General features: G+C 40.0%; 1 protein-coding gene across 4 annotated transcripts in view; it reads right to left on the reverse strand.

Annotated features, from left to right (window-relative positions):
* Positions 1 to 813: 813 nt before the first annotated feature.
* The window catches only part of ADGRG2 (adhesion G protein-coupled receptor G2), a 107,959-nt gene continuing 83,684 nt past the window's right edge, over positions 814 to 25,088 (reverse strand). For all 4 annotated transcript variants that reach the window (XM_073356708.2, XM_073356699.2, XM_073356682.2 and 1 more), the window contains 9 exons: positions 23,239 to 23,284; positions 23,015 to 23,118; positions 22,197 to 22,321; positions 16,749 to 17,017; positions 15,561 to 15,660; positions 14,666 to 14,949; positions 12,741 to 12,842; positions 11,843 to 11,995; positions 814 to 3,857 (listed from right to left, as the gene is read on the reverse strand). In XM_073356708.2, the coding sequence (XP_073212809.1) occupies positions 3,673 to 3,857; positions 11,843 to 11,995; positions 12,741 to 12,842; positions 14,666 to 14,949; positions 15,561 to 15,660; positions 16,749 to 17,017; positions 22,197 to 22,321; positions 23,015 to 23,118; positions 23,239 to 23,284 (1,368 nt within the window). In that variant the 3' untranslated portion in view covers positions 814 to 3,672. The remainder of the gene's footprint in view (positions 3,858 to 11,842; positions 11,996 to 12,740; positions 12,843 to 14,665; positions 14,950 to 15,560; positions 15,661 to 16,748; positions 17,018 to 22,196; positions 22,322 to 23,014; positions 23,119 to 23,238; positions 23,285 to 25,088) is intronic.

Genomic DNA, 25,088 nt, shown 5'->3' on the forward strand with positions numbered 1-25,088 from the left:
TCACCCCCTTCCCGCCCCCCCCAGCCACCTGCCCACTTCTATAAGACACAGGCATTGACAGTACATCAAGTAGTGTCTTACTGGGCATCGTAGCATGTTTTCTAATCACCTTGACTTCAATAGCAAGCAATTGTTTCTTTGGACTTGTGTAGACATAACAAACAGTCCAAGGAAAGTATTTCCCTCTGCCAATTCAGTAGACTCCCAGCCAAGAAGCCCCGGTGGACGGCCTTTCATCGCTGTTTAGAAGAAATTCTGATTAGCAGAAGATGCCATTTAAATAGCAGTGCTATTTTGGGGAAAACTGGAGAGTACAACATGGTCCTGGACAAGCACACATCTGAAGTGATTGTATAAGTGCAAATGATTAATAATTTGTATTATTTAAAACTTTGATTAATACAGCCCTAAAATGTTTAAGGAATGTACTGGCATTTAACATGCTTTCTGTGAGGGAGTATGAGATATTTCAGATGAAAATTTACACAGAACATCTCTTTACCCACTACCAAATGAGTTCTTACAAAGGTGGTTGCACAGACATTTTTCCCAAATGGGGTTATGTGGGGAGGTTGTTCACTGAGCGAAAATGATATAGTATATTGGACAATATTAATATTAATTAAAATGGTAGACATTTGAATTCAAGCTATAGATTTTACTCTACCTAACATTATTAATCAAAAGCATTGTTATATATGAGAGATGTTTACTTATTGTAATAGAGAGGGTGTATGTAGGTGATATCTCCTATGAGCAAGAAATCAAATGAAAAGGATGAAAAATTCAAGAAGGACACACTGGATGCAAAAATAAAACCAAGTTAAGAATCCAAGCAATTTAATGGTGGTGTAACATGCTTTTTTGCAGGCAATCAGAATAGTGGACAGAAACATAGCCATTTGGTACTTCTCACACCATGTTCATAGAATATCAGGGTTGGAAGGGACCTCAGGGGGTCATCTAGTCCAACCCCCTGCCCAAAGCAGGACCAATCCCCAAGTTCTCACCTCCAGCAGACTCAGGGTGGCACTGACCAGCTCTGGGTGGGTTCATTTTCAGACCTCCTCTACAAAGAGTAGGGCTGCTAAAACCATAAAAGGTGGAACCTAAACAAATACAGAGGGCCTGATAGCATTTCCTCCTACAGGACAGGTAACCTGGATCACATTATTCTGAGAAATGTAAATAGATAATTTATAGTTGCATATTATCTAAATGAAATAAATTCCATAGCTCATGCCCATTACTTACTACAAATTTATTTATTTTTACATTTGAAAATATTAAATTTAATTTTTTTGTATTATAAGGAACAGTGTAAAGGCCCCTAAGCCAAATAGTTAAAGCGTTCACAGAAATGTATGCCTAGATTATTAGTGTTTGTGTTGTAGTACCATGATCATTCTTACATGTGGTTCACATGCAGTTACAACCCTTGTGAGTAAACAGAACAAATGTTTTAAATTGTCCCTATACAAATGTGCTCAGGGCAGTCTCAGAATTAGGTGACAAACAGAACCCATGTATTGTAACAACACAGAAGGATTTGACATTTGTGAGAATGTTAAGAGTTCAAATTGTTGCATTGCATCAGAGTCCAAACTAGGAGGCAGTACCAATGCTCACCACTCTAGAACAGTGTTTCCAGGGTTCCTCAGGGAATGCTGGAAGTGCACCAACCTCAAAGGAAGTACAACATTTGTTCCTCCCCTGTAGAGAGCTAGCATAACCCAGCCCCCTAGTAATCTCCTTCAGAGGGGCTGGTACTACTGTGGGTACTAGCTGGTAGCAGTCTTTGCACTCCTGGACCCAACGACTCCAGCTATACCCAGCCCTTGTGCAAGAACATAAGGAGGAATGAGGCATTCTCTATCTAGTATGAGATATTATACATATAGCGCCAAATCCGGCTGTCCTTATTCAGGCAAACATAAGAACAGAATCATGGCCATACTGGGTCAGACCAATGGTCTGTCTTGCCCAGCATCATGTCTTCTGACAATGGCCAGTTCCAGAGGCTTCAGAGGGAATGAAAAGAACAGGGTACTTTATCAAGTGATCCATCCCATCATCCAGACGCAGCTTCTGGAAGCTAGAGATTTACAAACACCCAAAGCATGGGGTTGTGTCCCTGACCGTCTGAGCTAATAGCCATTGATGGAACTGTCCTCAATGAACTCATCTAATTCTTTTTTGAACCCCGTTATACTTCTGATCTTCACAACATCCCCTGGCAATGAGTTCCACAGGTTGACTCTGCATTGTGTCCTGTTGTTTGTTTTAAACCTGCTGCCTATCAATTTCATTGGGTGACCCCTGGTTCTTATGTTACGTCAAGGAGTAAATAACACTTCCTTATTCACTTTTTCCACACCATTTACAATCTTATAGACCTATCATATCCCCGCTTAGTCATCTCTTTTCCAAGCTTAAAAGTCCCAGTCTTTTTAGTCTCTCCTCATAAACGCTTGCTGAAGATCATTAGAAGTTATAGCTGAGTAGGTAACAAGTAAACACTGAGTAAGGACCTCAGGATTTGACTGTCAGCATAGACCAACAACAAATAGAAACCTGCATTATAGCTCAGGATGTGAGAGAAATTGATCTTTTATCAAATTTAATAACCAAACACTTGTCTTGGCTACTAAATAATAACAGCTACTGTTTTTAAATGATAATTATCTTTCTCTAAATATTGCAGTTGAGAACTGGCTGTGTATTTGTCTCTGTTACAACCACTAGGAGTGAAATAGTGTCCCCACTGAAATCAATGGCAAAACTCCCATTGACTTCAATGGGCCAGGATTTCACTCCAAGTATACAGCTAGTAGCCTATTGCCTACTTTATAAATCACTTCCTCCTGCTGAGTTTTAGCCCTTGAAAAGACATTCACGCACTGTATTCCTGGGTCCCAGTCAGTGGTTCGATAGTGATAGTGTTCATATTTACAGTTCTGTGTCTTGTAAACATCTTCACACTGTAACCACTGTAAGTTATTTCACATATTGAACAAATTACCTATGAATATATAATGTAGGATCTTCAGAAGTTAATTGAAATCAACTTTATCTACATTCTAACAATAAAGTTAAAACAAAACATCAATTTTTCTATACAAAGGAATATTTTTAAATTTATTTTACAAGAAATAAATATAAAAATACCATAAAATGCTTAAAGGTGGATATTATTTAGCTTATTTACAATGCTATAAAATCTGCAACTATAATCTTAAAAATGTTGTAGTAGACAATGAAAATAACGTTTTGAAAGATAAATTAATCTTGTTTAAGTGTAACTTGTAGTTACCTACATTTACATTTACAATACTGTGTATTGTATTCAGATATACTAATTGTAGTTATACTGACAAAATAAGAGTCTAAAACCAAACCTTCCTTTAAACCTTGGGGGGAAAAAAGGAAGAATGGAAAATCAAATTGGAAATTGTACCAGTTGTGATGTAGTATTTGAAGTACCTTGACAAATAGTAGCAATGATTTTTTTAAAAATTATAACTCTCCTTATCAACCCAATATATGACTGCCTCAGGGCCCCAGTACCGTCTATTAAATAAGGATCAGTTTCTCGTCTTCTCACATTATGTAAAATGGTCAAAGTAAAAATCTATGTTTTACTCTGTAAAACAATGTGCTTTGAAAAAAAAATCATATTTGCTTAATAAAATGTAGGCTTCCCCTCTTTGAAGTCCTTCTGAGTGAGACACGGGTTTTTTTGTGGTCTGCATCATCCTTCTCATGAAATACGAGTTGCTTTCCTGAAAAGTCATGAAGACACACATCGCCATTCTGTACATTGAAAGAAACACCGTTCTTCTCACTGGAGACATTACCTGCAAAAATAGAAGCATGGCATAAGTCAGAAAGGATTCAGAGTGAAAAGTCACCAAAAACATGCATATTTCTTTAAAATGTCATATTTCACTTTTCTTTGCTTCCTGGGATGAGTTTTAATTAGGGATTGTTCTGTAACTAATTTGTTATATAATAATTTTCACATATGGCCTGAGGACAAAATTTGACCCAGACTGTATAGATCATTACAGAGAAGGCCCAAATCCTTCTCACCTTACTCATATAGTTATCTCCCACTGATATTTTGTCCCCATATTAGTCAAACAATATGTGATATAATTTATATAATGATAGTGTCTAATTCCAAAGCACAAACAACACAAACGGGAACCAACTGACTTACACCAGAATGAAAAATATATGTGCTAAATTAGGTAAATGTAATGTAGCAGTACATAAAATACAACAAGAAAATTAAAATAATCAGAATACATCAATTGAGATTAATTACTAGAAACATGGAACCCAGAAAACAATAATTAAAACAATTTTGAATGAAAACTTTAATTTTTAATTTAATGTTTTTAAGAGTTTAGCTGCTTTGCAAGACATCTGGAGCACTGAGCTTTTACCTCTTTAAAACATGTCTTGTTTGTGGAATTTGCTTTCTTTGAAGCATATGAGATACAGGTCTTGCACAGTGTGCATCCAAACCCACACATGGATAGAAAGTTTGAGTGTTTCTGGTGCTGCCACAGCTATGAACAAGTATACTTGCACTTACTGTGACTTATCAGCTCAGTGGAACAGAAGCTTCGAGAATATTTAAAGGGTTCCAGAATTCCTGAAATTCTAAGAGTCCTAAATCCTTGGGTATGGATCTCTTATCTCTATACATTGCATGCTAGATACTTCAGTTGTATTTTAACTTTTACTCTTTCTTTTCTAATTTGTTATTAGATTGTTTTTCTAATAACAAAATCCAACTGGGCAAATGCTTCAAAGTAGAGTTTCTGTAGTTCTTTCTTGTAAAGTAGGCCAGCTTGAAAGGGATGTCAGAAGTCAGACATAGCATACATATGATTGCTAATATTTTATGTAGGCTTTTTAAGGACTGTGTTATGTTCAAATGATTTTCAAAGTTTCAGGGTATTTCACCACAGTTACTACAATTGATTTAATTAATATTAAGTCAAAAGAAAATGATGAATGCATTTTCAAACTATTTTCCTCCATGCATTGTTAGTGAACCAGAGGAGATGGCAAGATATGAAAACAAAACAAAATAAGGATGTGGGTTGGTTGTGAAGAAAAATATGAAGTTGAGGAAAACAAAAAATGAACAAACATTTCCTTTGAGATAGAGTGTTTTGTGTTAAGCAAATATTCAGGAATGGGCTCACAAGCAGAAGTTGCAGTGCTGTTATTTATGCGGGAAACTGTATTCATTAAAGATAAAAACATTGCTATTAGTATGAGTATTGGCAAAACTTTTTTTAAAAAAATAACATTTATGAATACCTTAATCTGAGGTCATAGATCCAGTGCATGAAAATATCCTTCTGACTAACAAAGGGGAATGAAGTTTTCTTAAATAAACAGAACAGTGAATTTCTAAGACTGGTGTAGCGGCTGCAGAATATGCTTCCATGTGAGGGACAGTGGTTTGATCCAGCCAACACCAAAGCTAGATTAAGACCATCCAGGGGCAGAGGCACAGCAGAACACAGGACTCCCCCATGGCTCTGCCCCAAAGAGGCAGGGGCAGCACAATAGGGTTGCATTCTAGTTCCCAGGAGCGTCAGCACTGGGAGCCCAGTACTTAGCCCAGCAGACAGGATTTTTCCTGTTTGAGTGACAGGGCTTGGCCTGCTGCTCTCTTCTCCTCCTACCACATGGTCTTCTGTAGGGGGAGGTTTTGTGTAGCGTACATGTCTCTCAGAGCTCTTGTTCCAAGCTCCCTACAGATTCAAGCAGATGTCAGTGTATCATAGGGTGACCAGATGTCTCGATTTTATAGGGACAGTCCCGATTTTTGGGTTTTTTTTCTTATATAGGCTTTATTGCCTCCCACCCCCTGTCCTGATTTTTCACACTTGCTGTCTGGTCACCCTACTGTATCATTTGCACTTGGGTCATATTTTCAAGCTTTTCTTTGCAATAAGAGCCAGAAACTTATTTTATTTATTTTAAATTAAAGTTCAGATTCTGATGTAATTCACATATCTCCAGGAGCTAGGGCTTTGTTGGTTCAGACCTATAATACCTATGCCTTGATCTGGCTCTGATTAGGACTAGATTTGTAAAGTTTTTTCTCATCGTTTTAGAAAATGATGACAGCAAACTATCCAATGGTAATTCTCAATTCCCTGCAAATCTGCTGGGCTGGTGTTGGATCTGCTAAAGAAAGCTGGAAAAATACACAGGATATAAAACCCAAACATACACAATTTAATGCACAAGACTGTCAATCACTGAAACACATACAAATAAACAGATAAGATAAATGATAGTTTTATTCCTCTTCATGTCTTGTAATAAAATAAAGGCTGCAAAACCAGGCAGAGGTAACAGAAAGACTGAAAAACAATGCTGAGTGATGGGATTTGAATGTTCATCTGGGAGACACCCATTCCCACAAACTCTGCAAATCTGCAAGAGAAAGGCAGAAGAAGAGACATTAGTGTGAAGTGACAGTACAAAATTATAAATTAGAGATCCACTAACTAAGCAAAGCCACAGCCTGTATACATCCAAAATTCCAAACTTACCATCTTGCGTTACTCTATCCACCATCAGTATACTCCTGTCCTTCCATCAGTATATTTATCTCTCCTCAGGTACAACTGCCCTATGAGAGGCCGATGAGTGGAAGGAACTGGTTCATCAAAGGGCTTGCAAGGAGGACTCTCTCTCTCCAGATGACTGACCCCCCCCCCCCACCCCCATATCTTAAGAGGAAAGAAAAAGGAAGGAAACCATCAGGGTATATGTAATACAGGGTCTAAAGCTTCATCCAACTCACTTAAAACTCTTTTTGGTATGAATGGAGTCTGCAGGGTCAGACTCACAGCATTCAAAACATTCAATTAAAAATTAAGTAAAAATAAGCAGCTTACTTCCATGCATGTGTGGTAGTGTCTATCATAAAAGCCTTTCAGGCTTCCAGGTGGGTTAGGAAATGATGGTCCATCACCTCCATCTGCAATGGTGCATCAGCAGAAAGATGATGTACCAACTCAGGACATATGCCGAGAGCCTCAGCCTGGACAGAACCTAACTGCAGAAGCAGACCATAGACTCTGTGTCATCTGAGAGACCAGCATTGGACAGGACAGGGAGATGACCTCAGATCAATGGAATTGCTCACCTATTAAAACCAATGGAGTTTGTCTATAATTCCAAAATACCACTGAGGACCAAAAATCCTCTGCTCTGGAAAGCTGTGCTGGGATTTGTGGCTCAGTTGCCACAATGCACAAGTACAGCAAAGGCTTAGGTGCGTATTGTAAGTCTTTCTATTTAATGTAGCTGTGTCAGTCCCAGGATATTAGAGAGACAAGGTGGGGGAGGTAATATCTTTTATTGGACCAAATTCTGTTGGTGAGAGAGAAAAGCTTTCGAGCCCCACAGAGCTCTTCTTCAGATCTTGGAAAGGTACACCTGAAGAAGAGCTCTGTGTGGCTTGAAAGCTTGTCTATCTCACCAACAGAAGTTGGTCCAATGAAAGAGGTTACCTCACCCACATTGTCTTAATGGCTGTGAGAATTACTGTTTTGTTTTTTACCTGTAAACTGAATTGTCAGGTACCAAGTGCATTAATCCTGCTAGTATCAAACAATGGAGGAAGGTTTTAGAGGGGGATGGGACAAAAGGAACTATTTCACAAACTCATTTAATTTGGAAAGCTAATGAGAACATGGCAAAATGCCATTCAGGATTTATTTCCTCAAGTTTCATGATTTCTTCACAACATGTAGTTCGCCTACATATATGGACAATATTATGTGAAAATGGTAGACATTTGAATTCAAGCTAAAGATTTTACTCTACCTAACATTATTATCCAAAAGCACTGTTAAATATGAAAGATGTTTACTTATTTTTCTAATATAAGGTGTCAGGATATAAGAACATAAGAACATAAAATAAGAACTTAAGAAGGGCCATACTGGGTCAGACCAATGGTCCATCTAACTCAGTATTCTGTCTTCCAACAATTGGTGCTGCAGAGGGAATTAACAGAACAGGCGATCACTGAGTGATCCACCACCTGTCGGCCACTCTTAGCTTCTGGCTAACAGAGGCTAGGGACACTCAGAGCATGGTGTTGCATCCCTGCCCATCCTGGCTAATAGTGATGGGCCTATCCTCCATGAACTTATTTAGTTCTTTTTTTAACCCTATTATAGTTTTGGCCTTCACAACATCCCCTGGCAAAGAGTTCCACAGGTTGACTGTGCGTTGTGTGAAGCAGTACTTCCTTCTGTTTGTTTTAAACCTGCTGCCTATTAATCTCACTAGGTGACCTCTAGTTCTTGTGTTATGTGAAGGCGTAAATATTTCCTTGTTCATTTTCTCCACACTAGTCAATATGTTATAGACCTCTTTATTCAAGCCTAAGTTAATTGTATGCAGTTTGCAAATTAATTCCAATTCAGCAGTCTCTCGTTGGAGTCTGGGTTTGAAGTTTTTTTGTTGAAGAATTGCCACTTTTAGGTCTGTAATCGCGTGACCAAAGAGATTGAAGTGTTCTCCGACTGGTTTTTGAATGTTATAATTCCTGACATCTGATTTGTGTCCATGTATTCTTTTATGTAGAGACTTTCCGGTTTGGCCAATGTACATGGCAGACGGGCATTGCTGGCACATGATGGCATATATCACATTGGTAGATGTGCAGGTGAACGAGCCTCTGATAGTGTGACTGATGTGATTAGGCCCTGTGATGGTGTCCCCTGAATAGATATGTGGACACAGTTGGCAACGGCCTTTGTTGCAAGGATAGGTTCCTGGGTTAGTGTTTTTGTTGTGTGGGTGAGTATTTGCTTCAGGTTGGGGGGCTGTCTATAAGCAAGGACTGGCCTGTCTCCCAAGATCTGTGAGAGTGATGGGTCGTCCTTCAGGATAGGTTGTAGATCCTTGATGATGCGTTGGAGAGGTTTTAGTTGGGGGCTGAAGGTGACGGCTAGTGGCGTTCTGTTATTTTCTTTCTTGGGCCTGTCCTGTAGTAGGTAACTTCTGGGTACTCTTCTGGCTCTGTCAATCTATTTCTTCACTTCAGCAGATGGGTATTGTAGTTGTAAGAACGCTTAATAGAGATCTTGTAGGTGTTTGTCTCTGCATTTGCTCCAACCCCTCAGACAGAGACAAACACCTACAAGATCTCTATCAAGCGTTCTTACAACTACAATACCCACCTGCTGAAGTGAAGAAACAGATTGACAACTACAGCCACATCCCAGTACTAATCATACAGACAAAGTAGCCAGTCTGTGAAGGTCATCAACTGCCTATAAAACAATTTGAGCAATTACAATAGTGCTGTGAGTCAACCCTTGACTGAGTGAAAGAAACACTGGCCTTTAGGCATCCAGGATTACAGTATTCATGTCTTATAACATATGATGACCTATGTGCTCCAAAGTGTGGGATAACCTGAATCATTACTTTTATTTTCAGCATGGAAAGAGGAAATGCTGCACCATCAGAGTGCACAACCAACATGGCCAAAGCATAAGTCAGGGGTGGCCAAACTTACTGACCATCCGAGCCACATATGACAATCTTCAGCAGTTCGAGAGCCAGGGTACACCTGCCAGGGCTTGGCGCTTCAGCCCTGTGGGAGGTGCCTGCTGGGGTTCAAGGCTGCAGCCCCATGGGCATGCCTGCTGGGGCTCAGGGCTTCAGGCCTGCGGTGTGCCTGCCACGGGGCTGATGCCCTGAGACCCCTCCCTGCAGGGCAGAAGTCCTTAGCCCCACCACCCGCCACAGGGCTGAAGCCCCAAGCTCCCGCCTCCCCCAGTCTGGTAGGCAAAGAATGGGGAGGAATGTGGGGCCTCTGCCAGCCACACTTCAACTGTAGAAGAGCCATATGGAGCTCACAAGCCACGGTTTGGCCATCCCGGCATAAGTCATGCTCTCTTTTTTGTGCTGTCATTAGATAAAGATGCAAAACTTAGATTACTTTCAGCCATGAGAGGTTCATTTTTTGTGGGTGTATTCAAATTATGTCCATATCTAATTTTCTCACTAGCCACTCCAATTTGTATCTGAAATGGAGTGCAGTGACATTTGAACACCTGCATTTTCATGAACCAGGAAAGGGGAGAGATGGATAGGGAATGAGTATATCCACTTTGCCTACAGAGACTAACAACTTAGTGGGCAGCATTCAGTTTGTCCTAAATGGAAGCATGCATATTTGGAATGTAAGTCATGAAGCACTTTGTCCTTAAGCACCGTTTCCTGCAACACATAAATACATTTCCATTAGGGAAGACTGGCCATGGAAGTCACAGGAAAAATACTGGAACTGAGCTCCATTACTTGCCCAGTAGCCAATAGCAATGCAGCCCTCTGGCTATGACCTCTTAAGTGAGAAGATTTTATAGCCTCTGTTGTCCCATTCTCCCTTTCTTACTCTGCTTCCCCAGCCTCATACGGAGTTGTCAAGGTTCCTTCCCCACTCTGAACTCTAGGGTGCAGATGTGGGGACCTGCATGAAAGACCCCCTAAGCTTATTCTTACCAGCTTAGGTTAAAAACTTCCCCAAGGTACAAACTTTGCCTTGTCCTTGAACAGTATGCTGCCACCACCAAGGGTTTTAAACAAAGAACAGTGAAAGAGACCACTTGGAGACATCATCTCCCAAAATATACCCCCAAGCCCTACACCCCCTTTCCTGGGGAAGGCTTGATAATAATCCTCACCAATTGGTACCGGTGAACACAGACCCAAACCCTTGGATCTTAGGAACAATGAAAAATCAATCAGGTTCTTAAAAGAAGAATTTTAATTAAAGAAAAGGTAAAAGAATCACCTCATAAAATCAGGATAGTAAATACCTTACAGGGTAATCAGATTCAAAACAGAGAATCCCTCTAGACAAAACCTTAAATTACAAAAAGACACAAAAACAGGAATATACATTCCCTTCAGCACAGCTTATTTTACCAGCCATTAAACAAAAGAAAATCTAATGCATTTTCTAGCTAGATTACTAACTAACTTAACAGGAGTTGGAAGGCTTGAATTTCTGATCTGTTCCCGGCAAAAGCATCACACAGACAGACAGAACCCTTTGTTTCTCCCCCCACCTCCAGATTTGAAAGTATCTTGTCCCCTCATTGGTCATTTTGGGTCAGGTGCCAGCGAGGTTACCTTAGCTTCTTAACCCTTTACAGGTGAAAGGGTTTTGCCTCTGGCCAGGAGGGATTTTATAGCACTGTATACAGAAAGGTGGTTACTCTTCCCTTTATATTTATGACAGGGGTTTACATGTGGACGTCCTGGTCATGATAGCAGGGGTTCTGCAGATCAAGCCCTCATACACTAATAGCACTCCCAAATGATAGCTTTCATGTTTTTAAAAAGTGTTTTATTGGGTGTCATCACATTTCTTTTATCTGTAGATTGTTTTTTCTTTAATAGTTGATACAGCTTGATAAAGCTATTTTAAAATGTTCTTAAAGCTTTCCACTGCTAGTTTTGTCTTCAGCTGACAAGCAGGGTATAAAGAGCACCTCTGCTGGGTATTTGAGTAATGTATACCATTTACAATTTTGCGCATAATCACCAGTTCACAATTAAGTATGAGAAGTAAGTATTTTTTTTTAAAAGTACTGCTATATCAACTGGATAATTGTAGTATTATTTATAAGACCACACAAACATTTTGATTCTGTATTCATAAATAATAATTGGTTCACTGCCCACCTTAAATTGCCATAAGAGAGCCTAAAACTGTTTTAAAATAACAAAAGGATATAGTTTGAAAAGTACTATGTTGCAACATACATACCATTCCCATTTGCGTGAACTGAATAATCATTATTCATTAGTAATGTGGTGGAATTAGTAGAGTTACTGTTTGATTGTAAGGAATTGGAAGAACTGGATACTCCTTGGTTTACAGTCTGCTTCTTTAAACCATTAGTAGCAGTTCTACTCCAATCTATAGTAGAATAAATGGTACAGAAAATAGTGCAGTACATTCAAGCAAAAATAAATGCAAGAGTACAGTTAATAACGCAATTTAACTTAACTTCTACCAAAGATCTTTTCCCAATATTTCAGATAGAAAACTATTCTCCTAGGAATTGCATAATTCTAGATGTGTAAGAATTTACATTTTCTCTTTTTTAATTTCTTAGTTTTAAAAAGTCACTAATCATACTTTTGTGACTGTAGGCCCATTTAGAGATTATCAGTAACTGCAACCGCAGTACTTCACCTTTGAGTTTAAACTGTGTAAGGGTGCATATAACTTTTCAAAGACAATTATGGTACAAAGAAAGACTCACCCCCACCCCCCAAATTGTTAGGAACACACATTATTCTCAAAGCTGCTTCTGACCCTGCTCCCACTGAAGTCATTGCTAAGGCTACCACTGACTTTGAGGAAGCAGATCTTTGGGGATTGATTTAGGTCCCAGTCATACAAAGGACTCCACAAGGCTGCAGCCTTACACATATGCAGAGTCCCAATCAATCAAAATTAATACTTTATACAGCAGTATTTTGCAATTAAATAAAATGCAATCTTTATGCATCAGGAAAATAAAACAAAGTAGTAGATAGATCTGGAAATATTGCTATGCCATTTATTGCATAACAATATTTGCTCAGGACAATGGGGACTTTACACCTGACTTTAATTATATAATTTACATATTTAGAAAGTAGTGTTTAATATTTACCAGAATTTTCAGCCAGCCTGAATTTTCCACAACACAGATATAGTCTCCATTGTTTGCGGACATTTTCCTTTGCCACACAGTAGAAAATAAAAATGAAGAATCCTGCAAAGTACCAAATGTCAGAATATTACTTCAAGCCACAGAATTTTTGCCGTTTTGTAACTTTTTTAAATGGATGTATCATTTTCCTTTTGTTTCTTCTCAAGTCAACTGATTCCAATCAAATGCTCTCACACCTTCTTGTTCAGAAGAAACACTGATAGTCTAAACAATGGACTGATGCCATTAGCTGAAAATGCTTTTTCTCATTACACTTGCACGATATGTATTAGATATAAGGAGGATACAGAGTACCAAAAATACAAATGCATCAGGTAACTGGAGTTTAAAACATGAAGATCTGTGTGGAGCTACATGTTTATTTGAATCTTCCAGTACAGAAATCAAGACAAGATAACAACACAGTCTCGTTATAGCTGTACAATTTCAAATAGGAGGTATAATCAAGTGCATAGCTTTGGCTTTCTCCACATACTTTGTGGAACTTCTCCGTATTTTATTTGGAGTTAATATATTGCTGCTGGTGGTGATGGAATCAATAGAACACACTTACAGACCAGTGTCCGTGTTGATAAGCCACTGGGGCAAATTTTATTAAACAAATACAAATTCAAGGTTACGAGGCAGCTTTTGGTCTCCCCTTCCCTCGCTCCCCCCCCCAACCAATCACAATTAAGTCATAGTGAAAGCCCACATAGGCTAACAACTCATGCTCAAATAACAGTAATTGTAGCCCTCTTCACCACAAATTGAAAGCCACATCTTTTCCTGGAAGGATGCAACTCACACAATGTGGGAGTACCTCAAACTGTGCCAGGTCACAAATACACTTGCTACTCACGGCTTCCTATACAGAGTGGAACTGTACTTGCTTCCAAACCTTCCACTTTTCAAAGAAAGCGTGTCAGAAATATTTACACTGCCTTCCAGCTACAATTTATCAAAGAAGAATGTGGTTGTGCAATTCTTTAAATTAGATTACAGGGAATGAAAAATAAAGGAGAAGCTACAAGTTTGGACTGGAGAAGACAGAGATTAGCATTTTCTGGACCAGTTCTCAGGGTAAGTTAGACCCCTAACTCCCATTGTCTTCAACAGGATTTAGGCACCTAGTTGCTTTTGAAAATCTGCTGCTTTGGGCACTTCAATTTGGCCCTAATGCTCAGATTTTTAATGGCATTTAGATGTTGCTCTGCTCATTGTTGCAAGGCCTAAGGCCCACATCCTCAAAGATATTTAGACATCTAACTCCCATTGAAATTAGTGGGATTTTCAGATTTGGGCCTAAGTGACTTAGACAGGTAAGTCCCATCTTCAGAAGTGACTTAGGCACTGAGAAGTGTAAGTCACAGTGAAAGCCAATGGGAATCAGCCTCCTAAGTGCCTAAGTTACTTTTGAAAATGGGACTCAGCCATCTAAGTCACTGATACCTTGCAATGCTGAATGGAACAACACCTAATTACTTTTAAAAATTGGGTCCTAAATGCCTAACTCACATTTGAAAATGCAACATAGGGTAAACATTTTCAAAAGCAAATCAATTACATCAGAGCCTAAATGACCCAATAGGTCTTTTGTCTTGTAGCTTCTCTGATTCTATGAATGGACCTTAAGACAATAATTGTAATTACAATGCACTCAAAAAGACAGCATGTCACTTCTGAAAGTGTTTGCTTTGCATTAATTTTCTTTAAATGTAATACAACAATTAAGAAGGGTCATCTTCAAGGTAGTTTTATTTTTTATATTACGTAACAGCAAAGATATAATTTTTGGTAAACACTTGTGCATAATAAAGCATTTCTTAAAATGGAATTATTCATTACATTTTTATACAAAAGGCCATAACAAAGCATAAACTTACCTTGTAACGTGTTAAAGATGGCGAAGAGGTACATAAATATCAGATTTACTGGCCCCCATGCAAAAAAGGCAAATCCCCAAGTAATTCCCAATAAGAATGTGAGGCCTGCAACACTCCTGAGGTCTTGAATACTGGTTTTTCTCTGAGTTCCAAGTTGTTTCTTCTTTTTGATTCGACAAAGCTGAATCAGCACCACTATAAACATGCTGACGTTCAACAGGAATATCATGCAGAAGTATCCCACAACAGTAATATAGAAGACAATGTTATTGTTGATCCAGCAGCTAGAATACAAAAACAAAGGAGGAAAGATCATATTATCAGACATTCATTTTAGTAATAGGTATTAGGTAAAGAATAGTATTAGGCATGGCTATATTTTGTTGAAAACACTTCATCCTGCAATACTCAAGGCCACATACACCGATTCAAGTTTTCATCTCTCTATCTAGGTATTTATAACAGTGTCCATCATCATCTATCTGAATGAATCCCAAGGGCTAAAGCAAAAAAAAAATACACCAATGGATTAGGTTTAGGTTTCCCGTTTCCTTAGGCAATATGATGTTTTTTGTTTGTTTTGTTTTTCACATTTAGGCTTGCTTTCTTCTACACTCTACTCTTCATCCCCCCATCTCCTTTCTTTCTCTTGTCTTGCCTTCACCTTATTTTCATGTTCTAGCTCCATGCCAGTGTTTTGGAGTATACCCTCTTTTGTGACCAGGATCAGAGCCTTGCAAATAGTTTCAGGAAGAAACTTAATATATACTGCAGAGATTTATTCACAGAAGTGTCACTTTCAGGAAAGAAGCTCACATACACACTCACACATAACCATTAGATAAAAGCATTCTGTTAGCATTCACTTTTAAAATATGCCTATCTTTTAACTTACAATTCATCTGGTGAGCCATTAGGAAACTTTCCATATGATCCAAGCCCATAGTTATTTGGTGTTATAGCCAATACAATGCCTACCACTAGAAGTGGTACACCTGAAAGATTAGATAATAGTTATCACAAAACTTTCACTCAGAATTATGAGATGAAATTACTATATTATCCTATGAAACCTAGGGCCAGGTTATGAAGGCTGTCGGAGACTGTTATATCATGATAACTTACTTTGTAAAAGGCAAAATAAACTGGCACACATTTGAAGTTTTAATCTTTCTGAACAAGACTATATATTCTGTGACTTGATCCAATTATATCACTTGCAACCTACAGTAAACTAGCAACATGTGTTGCATATGCTCTTTGATATCACAGATTTAAGGACATGAAATACAATGGGCTTGCTTTTGCCTCTCACACCTGTTTTACACTAGTTTAACTCCATTGTTTTCAGTGCAGTTACTCCTGATTTACAATAATGGGTAAGAGAAGAGAATCAGGCCTAGGGTTTTCTCATCACTTAAGTCATAGGCACTGTTTTGCTACCTTTTGTTAGAAACAGTAGCACTCTAGAGGTAGAATATGTAGTTGATATTCTGGAGCAATAACATTAATTTCCCCAATGGAAGAGATACCATCTGCTTTGGGGGTTGGAGATGGAAATAGTCAAATGTGTAATTGGCTCTCAGGCAGCTGCAACTGTAGTTCCAACAGAAACAATTTATGATTCATTTGAATTGCAATAGCATCCACAATATATTGTGTATGCCCCAGAAGAACTTACAATCTGAAAAACTTTGCAACAAGGGGTGAATTCTGCAACATGCTAAAGTCACAGAATAGTGAAGTAAATAGAACCCTGTTATTGATAATGCATCTGAGATTCTTACAGGCAACAGGTATTTGATACTTGCTTTGTTGTTCCTTTTAAATCGTCTTCCATCCACCAAAATTGTTGTAAAGAAACTATATTTATTTTAGGCTAACAAATTTATTTGAGCATAAGCTTTTGTGAGCTACAGCTTACTTCATCGGAGGTAGCACACGAAAGCTTATGCTCAAATAAATTTGTTAGTCTCTAAGGTGCGACAAGTACTCCTTTTCTTTTTGCAAATACAGACTAACATGGCTGCTACTCTGAAACCTATATTTATTTTAGGTTCCAAAACCAGAAAAATATACATACCCCAGCCAACGATACAAAACTTAAGGATGTATTTCCGTACATAGGTATTAAACACTTTGACAAGGGCAAGATACATGTGGAATGCTTCCAGGCCCATCCAAGTGAAGGAAACCAAGAGGAAATAATGAAGAAATACAGCAACTGTGATGCACAGGCCTCGTATGTTATACAGAGCAATCCATGAATCAAGGAGGAAAACTAGGTTGAGTAGAAGTAATGCAGCACACAGTTGAATAAGGATTTTGGAAGGGTAGTCTCTCCGGATTTTCCTAAAAAGAAAATGAGTGAGATGATATAAGCTTTCATCATTCTACGAGCATTACTGTAGATCTCACATTGATTCTGTGTTCTTTGGTCCTTAATGCAGAAGAGCCACTAAAAGAACACATTTTACGCATGGTTAAGAAGTATTTATGAATGAAAAGGTTAATATTTGTGACATCACTATTCTTGTTACAACCAGGTTCTAAACTCTTATAAATACAAACATTCTTGCTTAAATTTCAGTTGTCTTAGTTTAATGTTTGTTTAAATATTGTATTACTTTTGTCCATATTTTTCTATTTTGTATATTAGGCTTCTTATTGTTGGAGTACTTCACCACAACAACACTCATCACATTCTCTACTATTAAGAGGTTAGACTAAACCTGTAAAAAGGCTTTCAGGACGTCTGGAAACCTTGACAGTGGCAAATAATAATCTAATGATAGGTGAGTAGGAAAGTACTATAAAAGGATGCTCATAAATCATGCCCAGGGGTTCTCCCTCAAGATGTATAATTGGCCTAATGGACTGAATAACTGAGACTCTAGTAACATGTAGGTTCTGACAACTTACAGGGAAAGCTAGTGTAGCATAACTGCATTTTATTGCACAAGAGCGACACAGTCTAACAACATGTTGATATTTTGGAAGTGTATTGTGCATATATGTACCTTATTTTTAAAAGACTCCTTGTACATTCCACTTTATGAGGACAATTTGTAGAACCCCTTCCCAGCTCCTTGGCTTCCAGCTATACAAAACTGCATGGTAATTATTTTATTTATAATATACTCTCCCCTGGTGAGAATCAATTCTTGATATACACCCCTTAAAGTGTACCCATTCTGTGTACTACTATTGAGGTACAAATTAAACCTACTAGAAAAAATAGTTACTAACCTCTGCTTAACTGTTGTTCTTTGAGATGTGTTATACATGTCCATTCCAAGGAAGGTGTGTGCATGCCCCTAGCACAGACACGAGAAATTTTTCCCTCAGTGGTAGTGGTACCTGTCAGAGTGGCTCTGGTGCTGCACATTTGTAGTGCCAGTATGAAGGGCCCAGATGACCCTGCACCTCCTCAGTTCCTTCTATCCAGCCAACTCCGAAAAAGAGGGGTAGGACGGTAGGTTCTGGAATAGACATGTGCAACACATCTCGAAGAACAAGAGTTACAGAAAGGTTATTAAATGATTTTTCTTCTTTGAGTGATTGCACATGTCCATTCCAATTTAAGGATGTAGATAAATCCCAAAAAGTTGCATAAGAGGTGGGATCAGAGTTCATGGACATGCTGACCGTAAAACAGCTTGACCGAAATGGGCATCGTCCCTAGCTTGTTGAGTAAAGGTGTAATGACGAGAGAATGTATGCGCTGACATCCAAGTCACCACTCTGCAAATGTCCTGAATAGGGACCTGAGCCAAGAATGCTGCTGCTGCTGCTGCTGGCGCTCTCATGGAGCGGGCAGTCAGGATAGCTGGTGGTGGCACACCCACCTGCTCATAACACGTGCAAATGGCACGGTGTAATCCACGATAAAAGTCTGAGCTGAGACAGGGACACCTTTCCTCCTGTCAGCAATCGCTACAAAGAGTTGGCTGGATCTACAGAATGATTTAGTCCTCTCTGTGTAGAACACTAAGGCAGCCTAACACCCAGAGTGTGAAGACATTGCTCCTCCCTCCTTGCATGTGGCTTTGAGGAGAAAACAGGCAGGAAGATTGCCTGATTACTATGAAACAGGGAAACCACCTTCAGGAGGAAGCTGGAGGACGCAGCTGCACCTTATCCTTAAAAAAAAACAAACACATGTATGGAGGCTCCGATGTGAGGGTGCAGATCTCCAAGACTTTTCTGTCCGAAGTAATGGCCACTAAGAAAGCCACCTTCCATGAAAGGTATGACAAGGGACATATTGCCAATGGCTCAAACAGGAAACCCATAAGTTTTGATAAGACCAGGTTTAAGTCCCATGGAAGGATGGGTTCCTGTACTTGGGGGTATAGTCTTTCCAGGCCCTTGGGAAAATGGATGGACATCTCATGAAAAGGCGAACCAGCTTTCCACCAGGGGATGAAATGCTGAAATCGTTGCAAAGTGGACCTTAATTGAGGAAATTGCTAAACATTGCTGTTTCAAGCATAGCAAATAGTCGAGCATGTCCTGCAGAGACAACTGTGTGGGTGAGACTCCCTGCTGGGAAGCCAATATGGAGTACCGCCTCCATTTTGAGAGGTACATAGCCCTGGTGGAGGGAGCTGAGGTTCGAGTGGAGCAGACGACTGTAGTCCAGGGAGATCAGGTCCAAATATAGAAGGAGTAGAATTGGAGCAGCCACAGAAAGGCCTAGCAGTGTGGCAAACCAGTGCTGATGGAGTCAAGGTGGGGCTATCAGAATGACCCACGCCCGATCCCGCTTGGTTTTTAGCAGAACCTTGTGCATGAGTAGGATAGAGGGGAAAGCGTAGAACAGGTGACCTGTCCATGGGAGCAAGAAGGCATCTGTGAGCAAACCTGGGCTGTGGACTCGCAGGGAGCAAAACTGGTGACACTTTCTGTTGAGCCCAGTTGCAGACAGGTCTATCTGGGGAGTCCCCCACCACTGGGAAGCATCCCTCATGATGTCCAGGAAAAGGGACCACTTATGATGATTGGAGGTTGCTGAGGCAATCTGCCAGTTCGTTTTGCACTCCTGAAAGGTGAGAAGCCTCAAGACAAATTACATGGGCTATGCAGAACTCCCATAAGTGGATTGCTTCCTGATACCCGCATAAGGCCTGGAGTCAACAGTGCCGACTGATGCCAAGGCAGAGGAGTGGCCTGATTTAGGTTGCACTCTGCTCTGTTTCCCAGGCCTGGAGTTGGGAAATGTCTCCTCTTGGCTGGCTGCCCCCTGTGCCCCTTCCTCGGCACCAAGGCTAGCAAATGGTGCCAGGTTTCCTACACCATAGGAAAACCACTCCTCAGTGACACTGAGGTGTTCAGTGCCAAGTCTGACCAGCTCAGCTAGGAGGAAGGTCTCAGCGTCGCCTCCATGAGGCAAAACTTCAATCTACCCTGCCAGTCATTTTGGTACGGGGTTTAAAGTCCCTGCAAATTTGGTACCAGTCCCCAATGTGAGCCTCACCCAAGCACTTCAAACAACTCAGGAGATTGCCTTATTGCAGGTGACACAGGACTTGAAGCCCAGTGACCAAGGCATGCCTTGGCACCGGGTATGGAGAAAACTCTGCTAACTAACTGGAAACAACGAGGAGTCTGGTGGCACCTTAAAGACTAACAGATTTATTTGGGCATAAACTTTCGTGGATAAAAAACCCACTTCTTCAGATGCATGGAGTGAAAATTACAGATACCCGCATAAATATATATTGACACATGAAGAGAAGGGAGTTACCTTACAAGTGGGAACCAGTGTTGACAAGGCCAATTTAGTCAGGGTGGATGTGGTCCACTCCCAATAATTGATGAGGAGATGTCAATACCAAGAGTGGAAAAATTGCTTTTGAAGTGAGCCAGCCACTCCCAGTCCCTATTCAAGCCCAAATTGATGGTGTTAAGTTTGCAAATGAATTGTAGCTCAGCAGTTTCTCTTTGAAGTCTGTTTTTGAAGTTTTTTTGTTGACGTATGGCTACTTTTAAATCTGTTTTTGAGTGTCCAGGGAGACTGAAGTGCTTTCCTACTGGCTTGGGTGTGTGAAATGCACATCACACGATCCACTGTCTACAGCCAAGTCTTAAGATACAATCACATTTGCTCCAACCCCTCAGACAGAGACAAAAACACCTACAAGATTTTTATCAAGCGTTCTTAAAACTACAATACTCACCTGAGGAAGAAAGGAAACAGATTGACAGAGCCAGAAGAGTACCCAGAAATCACCTGCTACAGGACAGGCCCAACAAGGAAAATAACAGAACACCACTGACCATCATGTACAGCTCCCAGCTAAAACCTCTCCAGCGCATCATCAACGATCCCTCACTCTCCCAGACCTTGGGAGACAGGCCAATCCTTGCTTACAGACAGCACCCCAACCTGAAGCAAATACCAGCAACTACACACCACTCCACAGAAACACTAACCCAGGAACCAATCCCTGTAACAAACCCCGTTGCCTTCTCTGTCCCCATATCTACGCTAGCGACGCCATCATAGGACCCAATCACATCAGCCACACCATCAGAGGCTCATTCACTTGCACATCTACTAATGTGATATAAGCCATCATGTGCCAGCAATGCCCCTCTGCCATGTACATTGGCCAAACCAGACAGTCTCGACACAAAAGAATAAATGGACACAAATCAGACATCAGGAATGGTAACATACAAAAGCCAGTAGGAGAACACTTCAGTCTCCCTGGACACTCAATAACAGATTTAAAAGTAGCCATACTTCAACAAAAAACTTCAAAAACAGACTTCAAAGAGAAACTGCTGAGCTACAATTCATTTGCAAACTTAACACCATCAATTTGGGCTTGAATAGGGACTGGGAGTGGCTGGCTCATTACAAAAGCAATTTTCCTTCTCTTGGTATTGACACCTCTTCATCAATTATTGGGAGTGGACCACAACCACCCTGACTGAATTGGCCCTGTCAGCACTGGTTCTCCACTTGTAAGGTAACTCCCTTCTCTTCATGTGCCAATAAATATTTATGCCTGTATCTGTAATTTTCACTCCACGCATTTGAAGAAGTGGATTTTTTGCCCACGAGAGCTTATGCCCAAATAAATCTGTTAGTCTTTAAGGTGTCACCGGACTCCTTGTTGTTTTTGTGCATACAGACTAACACAGCTACCCCTCTAATAACTGGAAACACACTATGTACAACAATCTGAAAGGAAGTCCACTGAAAAGCTTACTGTAGCCAGGGGAACAGTTCCAGCGACCATCACAGGCGGTAAGAAGAAACTGAGGGGCACAGGGTCAGTTGGGCCCTTTTAACCAGCACTATGAGCACACAGCACCAGATAGCACCAGAGCCACACTGACGGGTACCATGGAGGAAGAAATTTCTGGCGACTGTGCTCGGGGCACACACACACCTACATTGGAATGGACCTGTGCAATCACTTGAAGAAGAAAGGACTCATCCATTGTCCTTCAGAGCGGTAGTTATGGACAATCATGATCAAGTTTATAATGTAAGTTTAACTCTGCAAGTACTTACTCAAAGGCTATGTAGGTTACAAGAGTAACAGAAAGAAAAATTGCAGAAAGGCCACAGCCGATATAGGTGATAAAAGTCAGAACCAGTGTCTGGATGGGTGGTAAAGTAATATTTCTAGACAGGTCCTAAAAAGAAAACAGAAATTATCTTTAAGGGGTATGCTTCTTTGAAATAAACAAACAAAACCCCATTCCACTGGATTTAAAAAAAAAAAACATGGAAACATTTCTGTTCGTGTTAGATTAAATACAAGCTGAATTTTAAAAAAAACTAAATATGGGGTTATATTTGACCCAAGAGTATCCCTTTAGTTTTGATTCATCCCCATCTTCTTTCCTGCAGAATAATCACTGCTTAAAATTAAGGGCCCTGATTTATCAAGGCACTTAAGTACCCTTAGAGTATGTCTACATCACAATTAAAAACCTGTGGCTGGCCCATGCCAGCTGACTCAGTCTTGCAGGACTTAGGCTAAGGGGCTGTTTAATTTCAGTGTAGACTTTTGGGCTTGGGCTGGAGTCCAGGCTCTAGGAACCTGCGAAGTAGGAGGGCCCCAGAGTCTGAGCTGCAGCCTGAGCTCGAACATCTATTCTACAGTTAAACATCCCCTTAGCCCAAGCCCAGCGAGCCCAAGTCAGTTGACTCAGGCCAGCTGTGGGTGTCTACTTGCAGTGTAGACAAACCCTTAGACTTCAATGGTTCTATTCATGTCCCCAGTTCAACAACCTCATTTGCTTAAAGTTAAGCATGTGCATGAGTGCTTTCCTGAATCAGGGATCCAAATATACTGGTTTGGAATATTATTTATAACTAATTACCAGCAAAACTCCAAAGCTTGTGAGGTGGTTGCATGTACAAACGGTTTCATTTGCTCTCCTTTCTTTAACCATGCATCCTTCATATGACCAGCCTCCTTTGCCAGCTGTAACAGATAACAAGATTCCATTACTGATAATATTTACAATATCTCTTAAAACAGTTAACAAAAGTTAACACAGCTGAGATGGCATGGCACTTAGAAATGGTGATATCAAATACTTACTATTTTTATTTAAGTCCCAAAATGCACATCTAACTTTTAAATTATCCTGTTTGAAAAAAATACACACATTTTACTGAATTATAAGTGATGAGCAAGGCAGTTATGAGTGTAAAATGGACAGAGAAGTAAAGACTGTCTATAGCAATACAACATAATAAGGACAAGCTATTTCTTCTGTGTTACCTAAGGTGTACAGAAATGTGGATATACACAACAAACTAAAATTGGGCTATATGGGTAGCTCTATTGCCTTCAGCTTGTGCAAAATGATTATTGGTGGTAGGAATAGGGGCTTTTCCTAACTACCTGCTGTTTTGTTGTCTGTATGCACAGTGCAGATTGAAGATTTTATTTTAATCTTTCCAAGTTTCTCACATCCTAAATATTATCTTAACCTCTTGGACCATGTGACAGAGTGTGAGTCACCTAAGGCTGACTTATCACTCTGTGCACTTTGCAAGGGTCCCTACAAGGGCCAAATTGAGGAGATAATTGGTTAAGCACCAGGTAATTAACCAGTTAACAAGATGATTTAGCTCCTCAGCTGAGGACAGTTAAAAAAAAAAGAGAGACAAGAAGAAGCAGGAAGAGAAGGCTTGAAAAGAAGGGCCAGAGAAGCTTGAGAAGTGAGATCTCTCTTCTCTCTGTGCCTGGGTACTAAATAAAGGTTTGGGGAACTGCTGCCTTATGCTGTGGGGGAACAAACACATGCAGAGCATGTTATAAATAAAGCACATAGTGTTGAGCTAGTTATCAGTGTGTGTGAGGACAGTTTGCACCAAGAAATCCAGGGGGGGAGAGTACTGTCCTGTGACACACCACAGCCCTGCACACCTTATTTGTGGCTTCAAAGGGATTACTCATCTGAATATGAGCTACTCATCAGTGTCTGCAGAATCAGACTCTTAGTTTGGAGGGAATGGAAGTTTTCGTTTTAGGATATGCAATATAAGGGCAGAATATGTGATGTCTACAAGTTTGCCTCTGGGATTTCTCATCTCTTTCTGATTTTAGAAGTACCAAGGAATTAGTTCTTTTTTAAAAGATTTTTTGGTCATGTTTTAGTATTGAAATGTTAGAGTTTTAAAAGTGTTGTGTTTTTCTTGAAGATCTTAGAACATTGCAGCTAGTAAGTGATATATAATGTTGTTAGGAACAACAATACTACATTGTTGCATTGGGCTCAACTTTTTTACCAATGCAAGTTCTGATTACAGAGAGCTAGCTTTGGGGAAATCCCACACAAGGGACTGGAATCTCTGCCAGTTTCAACACAGAGTGTTTCTTGGCAGACGGGCAGATTTTAACCCATCCATGAACAAGTAGGGAATATCAGCCCCCAAAATTTATAGATTACCCAAATTTGTGGATTTAAGGACAACCACACAGGCCAACCCAAGGCAATATGCTGTTTCCTGACTGCATTGCCCCTGTGAAAGCCATGTTGCCAGTGTTTCCCTGTTGGCCATAACTGCCTAAACCCCACTCATGAGATGTTCATTCATTGGAGGGGAAACAACATAAAATAATGCTGACTGGGTAGGAGTTTGATAGAATAGAGAAAAATCACAGAATAACTGCAAATCAATTGTGAACCAAAAGTGTTTATTAATTAACATTATGAAAACACGAGATCTGTTGGAAATTTTGAAGCCACTGAACTTAGATGACAGGTTTCAGAGTAGCAGCCGTGTTAGTCTGTATCCGTAAAAAGAAAAGGAGGACTTGTGGCACCTTAGAGACTAACAAATTTATTTGAGCATAAGCTTTCGTGAGCTACAGCTCATTTCATGGGATGCATGCAGTGGAAAATACAGTGGGGAGATTTATATACACAGAGAACATGAAAC

Source organism: Lepidochelys kempii, chromosome 1 (assembly GCF_965140285.1).
Source record: "Lepidochelys kempii isolate rLepKem1 chromosome 1, rLepKem1.hap1, whole genome shotgun sequence".
Taxonomy (NCBI): domain Eukaryota; kingdom Metazoa; phylum Chordata; order Testudines; family Cheloniidae; genus Lepidochelys; species Lepidochelys kempii.